Genomic DNA, 17806 nt, shown 5'->3' on the forward strand with positions numbered 1-17806 from the left:
AAGGCATGTTTGTAAAAACTGAGATAGTCCCAGCGTATCCAGCATAATGAAGCAAACTGTCTGGATCCTTTCGGTTGCTGGTTGTGTGAATATGTTTAGAATTGTTCGTGTTTCTCATGGCATCTGTCTCTATATGCTTCCAGCAACTGTCTGGAGTCACGGTCGAGTCCTTGACCATCCTTCAAGGCCTCACCAGCTAGTTGCTCAGCTTCTCTATAACGGTGAAAGAAGTAGTGTTCTTCGACGGCATGGATAACCTCTTGAATGTCCATCTTGGTGGCGTCAGGGCCAAGTGGGAGCTTGGCTTTCTGAAAAATCTTGTGCAAGTCAGTGCTGGATATCCCTATTAACGCCAAGGTTCACTTACATCGCCGTTCTCAACTTTTGCCTTGTACTGCTTCTGGACTACTCGCCAAGCTTCTTCTGACTGTCCTGTGCGACGGGACTTTGTCGCCTTTGCTTCATCGGCTTCGTCTGAAGATACATCTGCGAAGGCGAAGCTGGCGAGGGGATCTTCTTCATCCATTTTGTGGTTTAGTCTTGGCTGTGAATGAGGATGAAGGGAGGAGAGTAAAGACTGAGTTTTTGGGTCGACAATAGACAGGACCCACTTGGATGTAACGGGTAATGGTTGGATGGAAAGGGCATCGATTACTTGACTGTTGTCGATTGGATCTTTGTATAGGTAGTTTCAAATTTAAGTTCCAGGTTGATACGAAGGTCAACATGGAGTACCAGGCTTCATACTGTGCATCTGGTATGACTCTCATCTTGTAAAGAAGATGAATATAGACCTGGTCCACGATGAGCAAGGAAAGCTCAGTGTTAAGCTCAAGCTATTGAAGGGGCTCTAAATCTAGGCCAACTTGCCTAAATCCTTTTATCATTTATAATTCAATGCATTAAGTTTTATTGCCTCTCCTGAGTTCACAGACATGGCGCCAGTTTGGTCCGAGTAATGATGAATAAATATGAGATCAGTTACACTTGATTGTGAAGTACTTCAGTCATCAATCCTTAGACTTACAGGGGTGGATAGCTGTGATGTAACGACGTGGGGCAACGTCTCGACGCGGGGCATATTCCAACGACATTCAAGCTCTTGATCACTTCTTCGACCCATTTCATTCTCATTTTACAACATAGTTCGTAAATATGGAGACCCAGGTTGGAAGGCTTGTCGAGAAGGCGTGGAAGAAGTTTGAGGAAACGCCAAAGGACAAGAGATTATGTGAGTACCCGTCGGCACTCATCTTCTCAATAGAGCTCTCATGAGCAGAGACGTCACGCTTCTCTATATCGACATACTTCTCACCGGAACAATTGGATCATCTGGCTAACATTCTCAGTGATCGGCGTTGCTGGTATCCCCGGCTCAGGTCAGTAAACCCAGTCAACTTCAAGCCTCAACACTCACAACTATTCAGGCAAAACAACCTTCTCACAAATCATCACCGATCGAATCAATGCTCGCGCCTCCTCTTCAGATCCCTCCTCTCCTCCTCCAGCAACATTCGTTCCCATGGACGGCTTCCATCTCACCCGCGCCGCCCTCTCGGCCATGCCAGACCCTGATACAGCCCACTTCCGCCGCGGCGCAGCCTTTACCTTCGATGCGCCCAAGTTCCTCACCCTTGTCCAAGCACTCTCCAAGAGACCAATTCCATCAGAGCCAATTCTTGCGCCATCCTTTGATCATGCGCTGAAGGATCCCCGAGACGACGATATCGTCGTCAAGCCGGAGCATCGTGTCGTTGTACTTGAGGGGAACTACCTTGCGCTAAATCAAGATATCTGGCGAGATGCGGCGAAGCTTCTGGATGAGGTGTGGTTCGTTGAAGTGGACTTTGAGGTTGCGCGGAGGCGGCTTAGGGAGAGGCATGTAAGAGCAGGGATTGTGAAGGATCTTGAAGAGGGGGATAGAAGGGCCATGGAGAATGATCTAGTTAATGGTAAAGAGATCATTGACTTTAGGCTCAAAGTAGACGAGGTGATCCAAAGTCGAGAAGATGGAAGTTGGGTCCATGAATAGAAGACCTGAAAAGAGAAATAATAAATACTTTGTGCATTCCATTCTATCGACCAATGTCAAAGGATATCTCTTCTAAATCTCTCTAGCCATATCATCGTAGTATTTCCAAAATGCAAGTTATGCCAATATAACCAAAAACCTACTCCAACGCTGTATTAAGAACCAGCAATGCTCAAATTCGCTCAAATCCAATAGCCCACTCAGTTGGCAGACGCATCATGTTTCGTTCGATGTCCTAGATCGTTCCGCGCTCAGCTTGCGAATCTCTTGCGCCATGCTATGCCCTTTGCCCTTGCGTGCTGAAGTGATTGAACCACGGCTCACATCCCGTCCAGCGGTAGCGGTCTGGTCTAGACCCAGCACTTCGATGAGCTCAGGAATCTCAGCGTGGTCGCGCGTCGTCTTCATGCGATGACACCATGTGACTCTCTTCTCCTCGTTTCCATCGTGGTCTGGGCCTCGTTCTTCTGCTTCTTCGAATGCGCTAATAGGCTTCGCCTTTTCGTCTCGTGGTGTTGAGACGGGCGTGAGAATGTCTCGCGGTTCGAAGAGGAACTCGCCGCCGACTTGACGCTGGTCGCCCATCTTGAGAACGTTTCCGGTTGGAATTTGCTTCACGCCTTGAACTATGCTGCCTACAATGCTGTGCATCATGCTTCGGCGCATGTAGGCTGGCTTGGTGCCTAGTTGCAGCGTCTTTGACATGCCAAGAGCGTCGAAAAGGGATCTCGTCGGGTCGGTATACACGGGAAAGCGACATCCTGTCTCATTGACATACATATCAATGAGCGCAGGATCACCACACCCAATAACCGCAATGAATGTGCTCACTGGTAGACGCAAGAGAGCTTCGGGAGTAATAGCATCGGATAAAGAGCGCAGAAACTCTTGGCAGTTCTAGAAGGACAATATCAGTAACTTGAAACGACCACGAGACGAAGGGGTCACGACATACGCCACAGAAGAAATGTCTAACAAAGATGATGAGCACGCGTCGTGCAACGTTGCTACCAGTGTAAAGGGTCTTAAAGGGGTGTGATTTCCCATGTCTGTCGAGAACGATGTAGTTTTCGATCTTCTTGAGGGTTTCGGCGGAGGGTAGGTCGTTGTTTGTCGCAAGTTCGCCTTCAAAGTCTTCGGGTTGCGTTTTGTCGACCTCGATCGGTGTCGGAGGAGATTTGCTTCTTGTAGAACCAGCCTTTTTAGGTACAGAGCAAGTATCGCATTTTGGAGCTTCAGAGGTCTTCTCGTCAGAGTCTTGCGCTGGTCGTGGAGGAAGAGTCGGGGCTCGTTCGACGGAGGGACTCTCAGGAGGGATGCCTCCCACGGGCTTGCGCTCAATGGGAGATTTCGTGGTGTTTGAGGCGTTAGCCTCTGTATGATTGTCTGTCATGTTGGTCCAGGAGATCTTCAGAAACTAAAAGATATCGCGAGTCGTGAAAGACCAAAGTTGCAGTAGAAGTTGAGCTTAATTAAACGAGAGAACCCAATCGCAGAGGGGCATACAAACGGCCCGTAAGTGGCGCCGCTAACAGAACAGTCTCCAGCTTATAAGGGACCAGCCGCAGTGGAGATGGAGTTTCGTTGCGTCGTAAGCGTAAACGGAATGGCAGTGGCTTAGATTCGTGAAGAGGGAGGTTGTATGAAGTTATCACGAGATTCCTGGTTCTGGGAAAAGGGGGGAGACGTGGCGTTTTAGGTCGGGTCGGGTTTCCTGTCCATGAAGCGGCAAACTGACTTATGACCTGGTGGCTACCCTTGTTTGGCTGACGATGCCCTGAATTTCAGCGGCAGGGTAAGTTTTAGCTTGATTTTTTTTGGCTGCTTGTGAGGTCATACATCGAACTGCCAGGGGATTGGATACCCTAGAGATGTCGTGAAACCGCCATTTTGTAGTGGCTGAAGGCATGAAAAATACGTCCATTCTGAGTAATTATATTGAAGAATAACTTGTTAGTGGTCCTAAAGGTCACCTAGTATAAATTGGGTACTGCAGGGTCGCGGCGTGAGAAAAGATCAGCGTCTTGTCACAGGAACAGAAGTGCTTCTGAATTCACCACAACACACTTGACAGCCGGGCATGGCAAATGTCACAGCATAGGGCAGGGCAGTAGTGCTATGAAACCAAGCCATGGAGTGACATAGAGCATCCATCAAACATCATTTATATCCAATAGGTTGTCACAAGATTTAGTAAGTGTTTGATGTTTGGTGAAGGCATGGGCTGTAAGTAATTGCCGATTACGACAGCTCGAGCTCTATTTATAAACATCAACAGCAGCAATTGTGATCCAATCCATATTCAAGGCCTCAGTCGTTCTCTGACAATTAACCGCCTCGCGTATCATTGGCATGGTTGTCCAATCCACTTTCGTCATGTCAAAAATCTGTCAGCGGGGACTAGACCAGACAGAAATGCTTATCCCTATCGAGACCAAGAACTGTCCAAGCATTTCTGTCAATAGAAGTCAAATTCTTGGTGGGGTGTGACATCTTCCCACTCATCCAACCCTCCCACCAAATTCTCTCTTTTTTTTTTGCAGCTCTCACTCATGCGCAGTTAGCCAAGATGGCAGCTCAAGTCCCCACTGAAGCTCTCAAGGAGCTCAACGGTAAGTTCCTACGTATACGGTCTACTCAGCGGTGAACTATCATGTGAAAACGTCTGGACCAAAGAAGACTGACACTGCTGCCCCGCAGTGGCCGATGGCTCCCAGAAGCCTGGCGCAAACACACAATCAAAGACCGACGCTGCCGGAGACGACCACGGCGAAGATGATTCCGAAGACGAAGCCAACGGCACTGCTCCCGCCGAGGGAGCCGCCAAAAAGAAGAAGAAGAGAAAGCCCAAGAAGAAGAAGAAGAACCCCACCAGCCAGAGCGACCCTCCTCGAGTCCAGGTCAGCCAGTTGTTCCCTAACAAGTCCTACCCTCATGGAGAGGAGGTTGAATACAAGGACGAGAACAACTACCGAACTACCGATGAGGAGAAGCGCCATCTTGATAACTTGAACAGCGACTTCTTAGCCGACTATCGCGAGGCAGCTGAGATCCATCGCCAGGTTCGACAGTGGACTCAGAAGAATGTCAAGCCCGGACAGACCTTGACTCAGATCGCTGAGGGAATTGAGGATGGCGTTCGTGCTCTTACTGGACACGCTGGACTAGAGGAGGGTGACAGCATCAAGGCTGGCATGGGTTTCCCTTGTGGGCTTAGTCTCAACCATTGCGCTGCGCATTACACTCCTAATGCCGGTAACAAGGTGGTTCTCCAGCAAGAGGACGTCATGAAGGTCGATTTCGGTGTCCACGTCAACGGCCGTATTGTCGACTCTGCCTTTACTATGTCTTTCGACAACAAGTACGACAACCTTCTCAAGGCCGTCCAGGAGGCCACTAACGCCGGTATTCGCGAGGCGGGTATCGATGCCCGCGTCGGTGAAATTGGTGGTGTCATCCAGGAGACCATGGAGAGCTTCGAGGTTGAGATCGACGGAACCACTTACCCCGTCAAGAGTATCCGCAACCTCACAGGCCACAACATTCTGCCCTACAGCATCCACGGAACCAAGGCCGTGCCCATCGTCAAGAGTAACGATCAGACCAAGATGGAGGAAGGCGATGTCTTTGCCATTGAGACCTTTGGAAGCACTGGTAACGGATACGTCCGCGACGATATGGAGACGTCGCACTATGCTAAGCGAGGAGACTCGCAGCACGTTGATCTCCGCTTGAGCTCTGCCAAGTCGCTGCTCAACGTGATCAACAAGAACTTTGGCACTCTGCCGTTCTGCCGTCGATATCTGGACCGCCTTGGCCAGGACAAGTATCTGCTTGGAGTATGTATTGATGCCAACAAGAAAAAGAACTATTGCTAACAGTTTACAGCTCAACAATCTGGTCAACGCTGGTATCGTCGAAGCATACCCGCCCTTGTGTGACAAGAAGGGCTCGTACACTGCTCAGTTTGAGCATGTAAGTGATTCATTGATGTGTAGCTGGTGATAGTGACTAACAGATCCTAGACCATCCTGATTCGACCTACCGTGAAGGAGGTCATCAGCCGTGGAGATGACTACTAGACGGATCTTCTACTATGTCATGGAGCGAATTGTGAGATGGACTCTGAAATATGACTCTCCTCTTTCGACGCGAACAAGTTTGACTATGTAAATAAACACAAAATATGATTTACGTTAGGAATATATGGCTCTGTATGAAGACTTGTAGATTGGTTCATGGCATGAGAATGAAGCATTACAGCGGCCAATAGCCTGAATATCCAGCAACATTGCTATGCAAGAACCTGGCAGGTTATGCATTGCTACGTTGGTATAAATTGCGTAGCTATGACCCCCCAATGCAATCAACTGCCCATTCTGACGGCTGCGAGATGATCGATCGATCTGTGTATCTAATCTTGGAACACGTACTTACATACCACAGAAAATGACGATGCTATGTATCTTGAGTTTCTGTATCGATTCTTGTACATTCCACGGACCAAGACCCTTGAAATTTGATCTTCTCACCCGCGTTAATCCCTTCCCCGTATCGAGCCTCACAGCGACAAGTTGACCAATGCTTGACGTTTGATCACCAACGCTTAGCTTCATCGTTCTCCGGTTTTTCCCCATCATTGACGCACTCGCCACTTTGTGGCACAGTCGCACGCCCAGCAATGCACGAGACCAGAAATCGAGCTCCGACCTCCTCCTGCAGACCGAGCCAATCACAGACTCTCAATATCCCGAGGCTTTATCGCGATCGAGAGGCTTTGCCCTGTAGAGTTAGTTCTGTGTCATATCGGGCTTAGTCGCTGAACGCGGATGTGCTCGGGCCCAGAGCCGATGGCCGGCGATAGCGAGTACCCTCCTTCACATGGAATAATTTTTTCTTAGAGGCCTGTGGAAGGAGGAGTCAGGGCGGTGTCCCCAATTAAAAAGGCCGCATCGCCATCCATTACCATCCGTCTCCGTCCAGCGCTCATCTTTACCCTCACTTCCGTTACTCTCCATCGCCACTGGAGCATCTTGTATATCTTCGTTTTCTGCGACTGATATAATAAGAAAGGCGTCTACTTTCTTTTACATCTTTGCTTTTTTGACTCTTCACACGAACGAGTCTCCTCTTTCTTTGATAAGCTTTTAGCTTCCACACCTGAAGAAAAAAAAAGTTTCTGACTCCCACGCGAGCAACTTCTCTCTTCCACAACAACCTCCGACAGACATCAACGAGCCTTCATCCATCAAAATGAAGGTCTTCAGCAACAAGGTCACATACAACTACTCCTGGGACGAGGTGTCCACAGCAAACTGGACAAAGTACGGCCCCTGGAACAACAAGTCTGAGCATGTCATTGCCGTCGACACCCTCTCCCGCGAAGTCGACCCCGCGACCGGTATCCTTCGCACCGAGCGTCTGATCACCTGCAAGCAAACTGTGCCCGATTGGATCAAGGCCATCATCGGCGGTACTGGCGACGAGAGCTTCATGTATGAGGCTAGCTACGTCGACCCCATCAACAAGACCGTGACAATGGTTAGCCAGAACTTGACGTGGAGCAACCTCGTCAACGTTCAGGAGGAAGTAGTCTACAAGCCTCTCGGCGACCACCAAACACAGTTCATCCAGAACGCCAACATCACTGCTCTTTGCGGTGGCTGGCAGCGAATCAAGAACAGCATTGAGGACACCATGGTGTCCCGCTTCCGCGAGAACGCTGTCAAGGGCCGTGAGGGCTTCGAGCGCGTTCTGATGATGAGCCGCAAGGCTTTCGCTGAGGAGAAGGCGCGCCAGATTCTATGAGTTGACCATCACGTATGAATCACGCCTTATCTCCGACCCGCATCACCTTATCTCCAAGGGTCGCACACGACACCAATCTCCACTATTCACCGCTACACTATTTAACGACGACACGGCATAAAAGACGGGCGCGCGATATTTAAAAAAGAGGAGTAGATGATACTTGCAGCATTTTACTGGCGTTTAGAAGGTTGTTCAAAAGTTATACACAAAAAGAGGATTTTGCTTATTTCGGCATGATGCATTTCATTACATTACATCAATGCCTTGCGTTTTGGAGTTGTTCGGACTATACCCCCGGTCTATTAGACAGTCGAGAGCACATGGACCCCGAGGAATTGCCTCGGGTTCATCGCCTAGAACGGGCTTCTTGATAGAGTCACTGATTAGAATACTTAATCATGAAACCTATTACTACATACAACTGCTTTTCCAATCAAAGTGATGACAATCCAGTACTGTTTCTCAATCTTGGTACTAACAGAGCAGCTTCGGCTGAACATTTGCACTCACCCACACTTGATCGCTTCTCAACGGCCTTTGCCCGGCATTCGCTATTTCTAGTGCCGAATGGCTCACACCTTTGTCTATCCGTTCCCATCCGGCCGAGCATCCGTGGTTCGTGACCCTTCTTTCCCCGCAGCAGCCCGGTGTAAGACTTTGAGGGGGTGGGTGACTAGGCAAGTTTAAAGATGGGATTGTCGGAAGTCGATGCTTTGTTCTATGATTAGATTGGGCTTGGATAAAACTCTATAGTCTTCTGAATTGGATGTGGCTTACAGAGTAAAGACGGAATTCGATGTTGGTCCGAGTACTGAGCAAGCAAATCATGAGAAGTTCCTGAGTGTCATGAAGTTCAGGTCATACAAATCCTGAGGTTTGGGACTTTTTGGTAGAGGTCAAGGGGATATCACGATATTCATGTTAATGATCACCAAATTCCTTAGTTCTCGGATCTCAACAATACATAGTGGCAGCATGTGTGCGTCACATACCAATAGAACTCCCTTGTTACTATTAAAGAACTCTGAGTTGTGTCAATTTTTAACGATTTAAAAATATTCCTTGAAAGACCATGTCCCGCTCCATTGGCCGTCTTTGTCATGATATCAGAGGCGCTAAAGGACCACACCTAGTGAGGATGGTGAGCTTTACACAAGGTAGGCCGCCAGCCTGTGGGGAGGAGTAAGATTTCGGACCAAGTCAGTGTCAATAAAATCACCTAGGATCATGCTAAACATACCCAAGTCTCTGTATCTTAAAAACAGCATATTTCGTCAATCACACCTTGCCGAGAGAAGACTCTTTTTATACTATTCGTTGGTCCTGACACATATACCTAAGCCTTTTATTGGGAATATACCGTGAAACCCATGAGAGGTTCGCTAGCCAGTGTTGCCATCTACATGATGTAGCAACTGTACAATTTGCACTGATCTGCCCCAATCCCAGACCTATACTCTGTTCTTTGCCATCTGCTATCAAATCCTTGCGGAAGTACCTTGTTGAACTTCAATATTAATCCTTTGTCAAGAAATGGATCACTCTTCGGTGATGTGTAATGCAAACGAGACACCAATTGTAAGGAGTCATGAAAGAGTGATCCTTAGTTGTAGTGGCCAAACATAGGAAGATCAGAATCTTCAGAATCCTCAGACTCATCGTCACTGTCATATTCGCTCTCAGCATCGCTGCCCATCCCCACCTGTCCTCCACGAGTATCTCCAAGAATGGCCTCAAGCTGCTGTCGCAGTTCTGCGTTCTGCTTGCGGATCTCGTTCCTACGGCGTCGGAGCATGTCTTCACAGTACACAGCAAGAATATTGTCAGAAGATCCAGCCTGTCGAGGTTCCCAGTTGACAGCAGCTCGGGCTGCAATATGCAACAGCTGGCGGGCCTGATGGTGATGAACCTCTTCTGTATCCCCGTTATAAATCTCATACTCCTTGTCATCTGAGACCCTATCAAGAGTCTCGTGGAAGGTTTCAACAGTCTCGAGGCAGAGCTCTAGTGCAGACTCCTTTGTCATGCCTAGGCATGTAGAGCTAGAGAATTTGAGCTTAGAGCTCTCAGTCACTTCCTGCCACACGGCGGACAGGACCTCACGTTCTTTGGCGGCGCGCTCGACTTGGTCGCGGTGATCCTGAGTAAGGACGTTGGTGACGTAAGCGCCGTTCTTGAACTGGTTGTGGTTCGCAATCTTGAAGTCCTCGGCATACTAAGCGGCGAGAGCATTGTTGAGCTGATTGCGAAGAAGGCGGACGTGCATACGGTACAGAACCGTGTCGCGGAGAGTACCAGACCAAGTGCCCTGAGCGAAGACAAGAGGAATGTCGCCAGGGATCTCAGGGCGAGAGTTGTAGACCAGGTTGAGGTCCCACATGCGACGGATGACGCGGAGAGAAGTCTCGCCATATTTGATGACGATGGTCTTGGAGAGGCCGTACATCTCATTGTTGTCTTGCTTCTGATAGTGCGCGATCTCTTCACAGAGCGGACTGATGACGTCCCTGAGGGATCGGTTGTCGAGCTCTTCAGCATATCGGAGCTGGTTGTAGAGATGGGTGTTTCGGATGATAGCGTGAGGGACGGTTAGAGAGAATGGGCCTGGAGATGAGTCGGATCTGCGCGGGTTGGCCTCGACATTGAGAGCCTCGGACCAGTGGATGGTGACAAGCTTGGAGGGGAGTTCTGGGGGAGACATGGCTAATGCTTGCTAACTGTTGATGTCGTGGATCTGAGTAAAATCTTGTTGTTAGCGAGTGATGGGATCTGGCTGAGATATGTGTCTGGATGGAATTGATGATGGGAGGTGGAGGGAGAACGGCGCGAGTATATGTGCGAGAGGATAAGAAAACAGGGCAGAAGAGTGAAGGCCAGGCACTGCAGATGGACGATGGGGGTATTATCAACTTGAGACTGTATCGTAGTGGTTGCGGTATAGAGCTTTCTATTGTTGATTGTTGGTCAGATGACGTTTGACGAGAGTGAGGCCCGGGCGTGGAAACAATAGGAGATGAGAAATGCCAACAATGGAAGAAATACGCATAAAAGGGTATCATTGACATTTATCTAAATAACTAACTTGATCCTCCCGTGAACATCGCCCTGTTTGTTTATATGCTCTAGAGGTCCAGGCAGATTCTTGGAGCCTGGTTTTGGCCAGAATGGACAGGTTTTTTTGTTCCAACTGAACCTCACAAATGAATCCTGCCTGGATCCATAGGTTCCAGTTGACTCATCGAGTATGTAGAGTCGCAGGTGCGAGCTGTAGATTATCTCGTCTTCAGAGGTGACCCTTTCTTCAGGTCCTGGTTTGTATCAACCTCATTGCCTCCTCTCCTCTCTGCTCATTTGCGCACCGACCCGATCCCATGACCTGTCGCGATACTCTCATGACGCTGGAGGGTGGGGATTATTTCCCACCGTCTTGTACATATCCCTCAATTCAAACTCATCATAACCTCCCTCAGGGATTTCCCCAATAACCTTGGCCGGCTGTCCCGCAACGATAGAAAAGCTCGGAATGACCATACTCGGCGGCACAACCGTTCCATCCAACACCTTGACGTAGTCCTTTAAAATAGCAAATTCGCCAATTGTACACCCCTTTCCGATCTGTACGTGGTTTCCCACAGCTGCAGCTTGCACTACTGTCCCTTGGCCAACAAAGACGTGGTCTCCTATGCGTAGGGGCATGTATGTAAAAGAGCCCTTGTATATGCGGCCCGGTGGACGCAGCAGGACACCTCGAGCTAGGAAGCAGTATCGGCCGATGGCGACGGCTGTGTTGTTCGCTGGCGAGGTGCCAGAGGATGACGATGTGGCTGTTCGAGCGAGATCACCGCGGATCATGACTTCAGGCTGGATGACGGTCTTGCCGCCGAGCATGATGTTTTGAGTACCGACGAGGACAGCTTTACGAGCGACCTTGTTACCTGTGTCCTATAACAATTTTAGCATCGATTGATCCCCGATAGTATAGAGAGCTTACGGTCTCGATGTACTCGCCCTTGGGGGCTCGGCGAGACATGGTGGGCGGTGCTTGAAGCCGGTGGATGGCCGGAGCGGAGGCGCGGGCGCAGGCGGAGACGGAGATGGAGGAGAGATCGGGCGGTGTTTGGAGTTGTTTTGGTGACCGGTCGCTCGCTAGGCCGATGCCATGGACAAGTGGGGCCGCATTTCCAGCACGGGGGCCTCAATTAGATGCAGTAAAGCCAAGGCACGACAACGCACGCAAGGCAACGCGTAACAGGTTGATAGAATCATATGATATGCTGTGTAACGGAATGTGATTTTGCTGTTGAAAGGAGGAGTAAAGAGATAAACAAACGAGTAAACTAGCCCAGTAACTAACTATGGTTGGTGGTGAGCTGGCAACAATCTTACCAACATGATGCTATTTCAGAACAAAGAAAGCCTTGCTGAGCCTTGAAAGACGTTAGAGCCAAAATTGAATATCTTGGGGTCTTTCAAGCGCCGTCATGACCAACAGCTGGTAGACCCAACAAGCGAAGCATTTGCCAACCGCAATCAGTAGATTACCAACCAACACCTACTAAGTCAAGCATCATCTCCATATTCTACTACCTGCATACAACAAACATCCAGAGTGTGTCACAAGATTGCTATAGGTAATTCCCACAGTTGGTCCGATTAAGTCTTGTCCTACACCAACCTCTCAACTGAACCCAACTCTTCGAATTGGATAGCCAATGATACTCTGACCATAAGCTAACCGTAAGCTAAGGAATTGAAGAATCCTTCAAGCTAAGCGCAAACGGTTTAGTTTGTAAACGATAAAAGAAAAAACGGACTCCAACCTCCCGCTAAAAAAAAGTGCAGTTCTTCCCGTGCCGCAAGCCAAGAGAAGGGTGCGGCCGAATGAACCACTTATAGCACTCGGAGCGGTTGTGAGCGGTTAATTTCCCCAATTCCTTCTCTATTCTCGTCTCTGCTTTCTGTATCCGTATTCTTGATTAATTATTGCATTTTCGAAAATATTGTTTTTTAATTTCAATTATTTAATAACGAATGAAGTGGAAATGAGATGTAAAGTGACTCGGTCGTTTCGTGCAGTAGCGTACACTATAACATAGCTGAAACTGCCAGGGCCCGATGTTTGAGATAAATTAGATGGCTTTTTACTCTCTGTCTCTCTCATTTTTTTACTTTTTGTCTACGTTTCTCATCTTCAGGTGAGACTCTTGGAAACCATTAGATTCTTCCGTGTCTCCTACATTACTCGTAGTTACATGCTCTAATACCACATTCTAGATGCAGGTGGTTGAGCCCCGGGGACCTGAACCCGGACCTTGCTTATAATATTGGATAGCTATGTTTGTTTCTCTTACGATTCTTGCATCCTTGGGCTTTCCCGCTTATAACATCGTGTCCTTGTCTTAGTAGTAGTATACACATACCACGTAGACGATGGCTTGCCGTCTTGGCCCGCGGGGCGCAGGGCGGAAGATGCTATCTCCGATCTGAGCCAAGGATTACAAGAGTTGATACCTGAGAGGTTACAAGTTCAGACGACGGTGGGCGATTCTGCGTTTCATCGACGGCGACTGGCTGATCCTCTCGTCGTTGGGGTAGTAATAGAGGATGAAGACAAAACGAACCAGACCAAACCAGACCAAACCGTAAACATCAAACACTCTGCTAATTAACCACTTTAGCCATTTCCTATTCATTCCTCCTCTGACATCTCTGACTCTCAACTGAGACTCTTGCTGACGGCAACACCAAGCCGAATACAACTATGATCCCTGCTTACACCTCCAGAAAACGACGCTTCCGCCCGCGCTAGGGTCGCCTCTCAACGCGGCCGCCCTTCCATTTAGATTATTTCCCCTCTAGCCCAAGCGAACAGCGTTGCATTGCACTAGACTTGACCCCTACACCCTCCTCCACTTACAAGGATTGCCAGGGTCTCTCTCTCGCTCTCTCTCGCCTCCGCCCGCGTTTCGAGGCCTAGTCCATGGATGTTTGCCTGCATCGTTTTCGTCTGAGTTTCTGGCGAGGCAAAGAAACAGAAACGAAGGGGAAACTATCTCGTTCTGTTCCGTTTGTTGGGTTTCGTGTCTATCTCAAAATCTGCCTAGATAGGGCGCAGTAGAGTTTGACTTGTTTTGTATTGTATATAAAGTCTATCACAACCTCGTCTCTTGAACCACAATCAACAGCTCCAACCACTCTTTTCTATCTAGTCCCCTTCTATTCTTGTTCGCTACTAATAAGTCTTGTCTGGTTCTGGTAACCACTGCATTTCTTATCCCCGCTTCTTTCTTCTGCACTCACCACACCAACTCTCAATATAAGCGCCCAGGTGGAAACGCCCCGTCCATTTAGACCCCTTGCTCGTTGCGTTTATTATTAGCATTGCCGCCCTTGTACTCGTTGTTGCCGCCGATTGTATACAAGACTGCGCTCTGCTCTTCCTCTATCACCCTTTCTGTTCTGCTATCACTGCTTCTTTAGTCGTTGTTGGTGCTTTAATTCCCATTACTCACTCACGATCGACACCATCTTTTACCTCCTTAAACGCATTGTCATAGTCCGGTGTCTCAGAAAGTTGCTTTCGGTCTCCTACATACATCATCATTAACCATGCTCGCCAACTCCCTTCTCGTCCTTGCCTCTGCCACTTTGGCTCTGGCTTCTCCTCTTGCTACCTTTGGACCTGGTTCTAGCTGCAAGCCTGGAAAGCCTGCTCCTGTCCTCCCAGTCAATGGTGGTGGTAAGTCTTAACTCAACCGACTTATACATCCTCAGCTTCACTAACATTACTTAAAGCTTCTGAACTCCCTGCTCCCCCTCAAGGTGTAGCTCTCAAGCACATTGCTTTTGGCTTCGGTATTCAGAACTATACCTGCGCTGATGCCGCTGCCACTCCCGCTGCCATCGGTGCCCTGGCTGTTCTCTACGACATCACTCATCTCTACCCAGGCCAAGGCCCTTCATCTCTCACTCCCGACAAATGGGCCTCTTTCACTGGTGACGTTCTCAGCACCGGAAAGGTCCCTCTCAACCTCAACACCAACGGCGTCGGAGCTTCTACCACCAACCCTTTCCCCAAGAAGCAGGATCTCAAGGTCCAGGGCCTCCAGAAGAAGCTCCCCTACCTCGGACATCACTTCTTCAATGCTGCTGGAGTTCCCACCTTTGACCTCGACAAGGCTAACCAGCTTCTCGTCTGCAAGAAGCTCGACGGTATCAAGGCTCCCTCTACTGCCTCTGCTGGCCCTGACGGAACTGGCGCTGTCGACTGGCTCTACCTCGGCGATGCTGGTGGTAGCGTAGGTGTCTCCTACGTCTACCGCGTCATGACTGCTGGAGGTGTTTCTCACGGCTGCAACGCCAAGGGCACCGACAGCACCTCTTACACCACCCTCTACTGGTTCTATGGTTAAACCAAGCCAGTCACGACTTTTCATCTTTCACTTCTTAATCACATATTTTCTTAGTCAGATAGAACGGCGGTTCATCGGAGTTTATAAAAGGTCACAATCGCTTTACATAGGATACTCATACGTTTCACGACGATCGTTTACTGGTACAAAATCTCGGGTTTTGGGAACAGATACCACGGTTTATTACGGGTGTGAATGCATCATTGCCCCAGAGGACATTTAGGGAACAACATTCGGCGTTTTGCTTTTGATACGAAGGAATTGGAGGGCGTATTGGATACTCAAGATAGGGTGGAACGAAGATAGGTTGGTAGTTAGCCATTGTCAAATGGAAATACATTGCATCAAGTCCTTTAGGCACATCTTGAACTCTCACATAACCGTGAATGACATGGCAAACCAATGTGAGCAACGGAGATGCACAAAGGCGCCTCAAGCATATCAACCAACTCCCATCGCAAAGAACGCTAGACAATCCATCATCAAGAAGGCAAGATGGTACAAAACACGCCACTCAAGCATCCTCCTTGCCGACAACCTGCTTCTCATGTTCCAGGCTTTCTCTCTCGCAAGCAATAACCACATTAGTCATATACTTGTGACACTTGTAAGTCAACGCCGTACACCAGATGATCATGGCGATGCTGACAGCAATCATTGCCCACATGCCTCGCTAATGAAATATCAGTACTCTCTCAAGGGTAGTCAACATTGAACGACAGAAACTTACAATGAACCAAGGAGCCATCGAGGCACCATAGAAGACGATACTCCACCAAGCATTGATGGTATTGCTGCCCGTGTTCATACCAGCCAACACGATACCGCGGAACATGGCTGATTCGTGACGCATGACATCGTTGCACCAAGCGAAGAAGGTAGCCTGGCACGCATAGACAGAACCGGCCCAGTAGTAGGCTGCGAATACAACCGTGGTAGAATGTGGGTTTGTAGGATCTTTGGAAGCAACCAAGACCATGATAGCTGTAGCGATACCAGTGAGGCCAATGAAGTATCCAACAAGATAACGCTTTCCCGACAGAAAGTCGGTCAATGTTGCCCAAAACAGCGTAGATACAATACCAACGGCTGGCACGCCGCTAGGATAGTTGTTCTTCTGGGCGACAGTGTATGTTTCGGTCGGATGGTTTTGGAGGAAGAGAGCGAAGAGGGCGTTGGTGCTGAAGGACTCGGTCTCACCGGCGATGATCCAAAGAATGACGAATCCCCACCAAAACCATGATGTAAGAACCATCTTTCCATATCCAAAGGTGAGTTTAGGTCGTTCTTCAGCGGGAGGAACACGGGATCTGGCGAGGGCTCGCTCCTCTTCGGAGAGGTAAAAGGCGGTGGTTGTGTGTGGCGTATCGGGGAACAGGAAGAAGCCGTAGAGAGCAACGGGGATGGTAATGAGACCATCAATAATGAAAAGCCATCGCCAACCGGTCAAGCCATTTCGGCCATCCATGCTTGAGTGAATACCCGTCTGGATGAATCCTCCAATCATAGTTCCCGCCAGGCCAGAAGCCGTAAAGATACCACTTCGCTTACCCAGTTCTCTCTCTGTATACCAAGATCCGAGGATGTAGTGTGTGCCGACAAAGGTTGACGCTTCACAGATGCCCTGGAAGAAGCGAATTGCCATGATGGACTTGGGGCTTTGGACGGAGGCGGTGGCCATGGTGAGGCAGCCCCAGAGAACCATCATCAGAGGGAACCAGATGCGAGGCTTGATGTATTGAAGGGAGAGGTTTGAGGGAACTTGGCCGATGACATAGCTGCGACTTGTTAGAGTGTGTTTATGGCGTGAAGGGAATATGAGATGGATGTGAGCTTACCCAACAGTGAAGCAAGTAAAGATCTGATTCAGCTGGTCGCCCTCGAACCCAAGGTCCTCCTTCATTCCAGACACGTAGGCATTGTTGATGTTGTTTCGGTCAAGCTATACAGAGGAAGTCAGTTGAATGAATGACTCAAACAAGTAGGGTATGACAACTTACGTAGTTGACAAAGTAACTCAAACAACAAAAGGTCAAAATGAAAAAGTCAATCTTCTGAACAAGGCGTCTCTCTCCGGGCTTGTAGTCAACATGAAGATACTCCTTCAGTTTCGACGACATATTTGCGACTTTGTAAGAAAGAGTCTGAAGTGGCGAGAGTCCGATGATGATGATGATCAAGAGTGACAACCAAGGGGTCGAGACCTGGTCTACTTATACATGCCGAGTGAAGCTGCAGACAAAGATAGTCAGTCATTGGCAGTATTAGTCTCCAAGATTCAATTATACCGACCTTGGCAACGCTCCTATTCCGCTGCAGTATCAGTCAAGTCGCGTGTGTTGAGCGAGCAAGTCAAACGATTTCGGCCAAGTCTAAAGTAGTCTTAATCTGCCGAAACGAAACGATAAGCAACCAAAAAAATTGGGAATTTGCGGGGAAGCGATAGGCTAGAACGTGCAGGGCGTTGATCATCCATGAAGATACGATTTCTCTCCGCAATTGATTGCTTGATTCATTTCCTCTTTCGGAAACATATCTACACGAACCTGGT

The 17806-nt window shown here is 48.8% G+C and overlaps 9 protein-coding genes; 4 read left to right on the forward strand and 5 right to left on the reverse strand.

Annotated features, from left to right (window-relative positions):
* Positions 1–95: 95 nt before the first annotated feature.
* Positions 96–526, reverse strand: FFUJ_07125 (uncharacterized protein; the record flags this gene model as incomplete). XM_023577343.1 has 2 exons in its annotated part: positions 96–317; positions 368–526. 2 exons carry the CDS (start codon positions 524–526, stop codon positions 96–98), a joined length of 381 nt encoding a protein of 126 aa, XP_023430428.1.
* Positions 527–1155: 629 nt separating this feature from the next.
* Positions 1156–2032, forward strand: FFUJ_07126 (probable panthothenate kinase/uridine kinase-related protein; the record flags this gene model as incomplete). XM_023577344.1 has 3 exons in its annotated part: positions 1156–1231; positions 1350–1379; positions 1428–2032. The coding sequence occupies 3 exons, from the start codon at positions 1156–1158 to the stop codon at positions 2030–2032; spliced, it is 711 nt and encodes a 236-aa protein (XP_023430429.1).
* Positions 2033–2248: 216 nt separating this feature from the next.
* Positions 2249–3425, reverse strand: FFUJ_07127 (uncharacterized protein; the record flags this gene model as incomplete). XM_023577345.1 has 2 exons in its annotated part: positions 2249–2929; positions 2988–3425. The coding sequence occupies 2 exons, from the start codon at positions 3423–3425 to the stop codon at positions 2249–2251; spliced, it is 1119 nt and encodes a 372-aa protein (XP_023430430.1).
* Positions 3426–4601: 1176 nt separating this feature from the next.
* On the forward strand, positions 4602–6114 carry FFUJ_07128 (probable methionyl aminopeptidase; the record flags this gene model as incomplete). XM_023577346.1 has 4 exons in its annotated part: positions 4602–4644; positions 4733–5871; positions 5921–6007; positions 6058–6114. The coding sequence occupies 4 exons, from the start codon at positions 4602–4604 to the stop codon at positions 6112–6114; spliced, it is 1326 nt and encodes a 441-aa protein (XP_023430431.1).
* Positions 6115–7285: 1171 nt separating this feature from the next.
* Positions 7286–7840, forward strand: FFUJ_07129 (probable protein involved in intramitochondrial protein sorting; the record flags this gene model as incomplete). The annotated part of the gene is made up of 1 exon (XM_023577347.1): positions 7286–7840. One exon carries the CDS (start codon positions 7286–7288, stop codon positions 7838–7840), a length of 555 nt encoding a protein of 184 aa, XP_023430432.1.
* A 1606-nt stretch (positions 7841–9446) lies between these two features.
* FFUJ_07130 (uncharacterized protein) lies at positions 9447–10544 on the reverse strand (the record flags this gene model as incomplete). XM_023577348.1 has 2 exons in its annotated part: positions 9447–10058; positions 10104–10544. 2 exons carry the CDS (start codon positions 10542–10544, stop codon positions 9447–9449), a joined length of 1053 nt encoding a protein of 350 aa, XP_023430433.1.
* A 689-nt stretch (positions 10545–11233) lies between these two features.
* FFUJ_07131 (probable dynactin Arp1 p25 subunit RO12) lies at positions 11234–11873 on the reverse strand (the record flags this gene model as incomplete). XM_023577349.1 has 2 exons in its annotated part: positions 11234–11785; positions 11835–11873. 2 exons carry the CDS (start codon positions 11871–11873, stop codon positions 11234–11236), a joined length of 591 nt encoding a protein of 196 aa, XP_023430434.1.
* A 2579-nt stretch (positions 11874–14452) lies between these two features.
* FFUJ_07132 (uncharacterized protein) lies at positions 14453–15255 on the forward strand (the record flags this gene model as incomplete). XM_023577350.1 has 2 exons in its annotated part: positions 14453–14582; positions 14639–15255. 2 exons carry the CDS (start codon positions 14453–14455, stop codon positions 15253–15255), a joined length of 747 nt encoding a protein of 248 aa, XP_023430435.1.
* A 514-nt stretch (positions 15256–15769) lies between these two features.
* On the reverse strand, positions 15770–17375 carry FFUJ_07133 (related to transmembrane transporter Liz1p; the record flags this gene model as incomplete). XM_023577352.1 has 4 exons in its annotated part: positions 15770–15928; positions 15986–17033; positions 17094–17197; positions 17256–17375. The coding sequence occupies 4 exons, from the start codon at positions 17373–17375 to the stop codon at positions 15770–15772; spliced, it is 1431 nt and encodes a 476-aa protein (XP_023430436.1).
* Positions 17376–17806: the final 431 nt, after the last annotated feature.

This window comes from Fusarium fujikuroi, chromosome FFUJ_chr05, assembly GCF_900079805.1.
Source record: "Fusarium fujikuroi IMI 58289 draft genome, chromosome FFUJ_chr05".
Classification (NCBI taxonomy): domain Eukaryota; kingdom Fungi; phylum Ascomycota; class Sordariomycetes; order Hypocreales; family Nectriaceae; genus Fusarium; species Fusarium fujikuroi.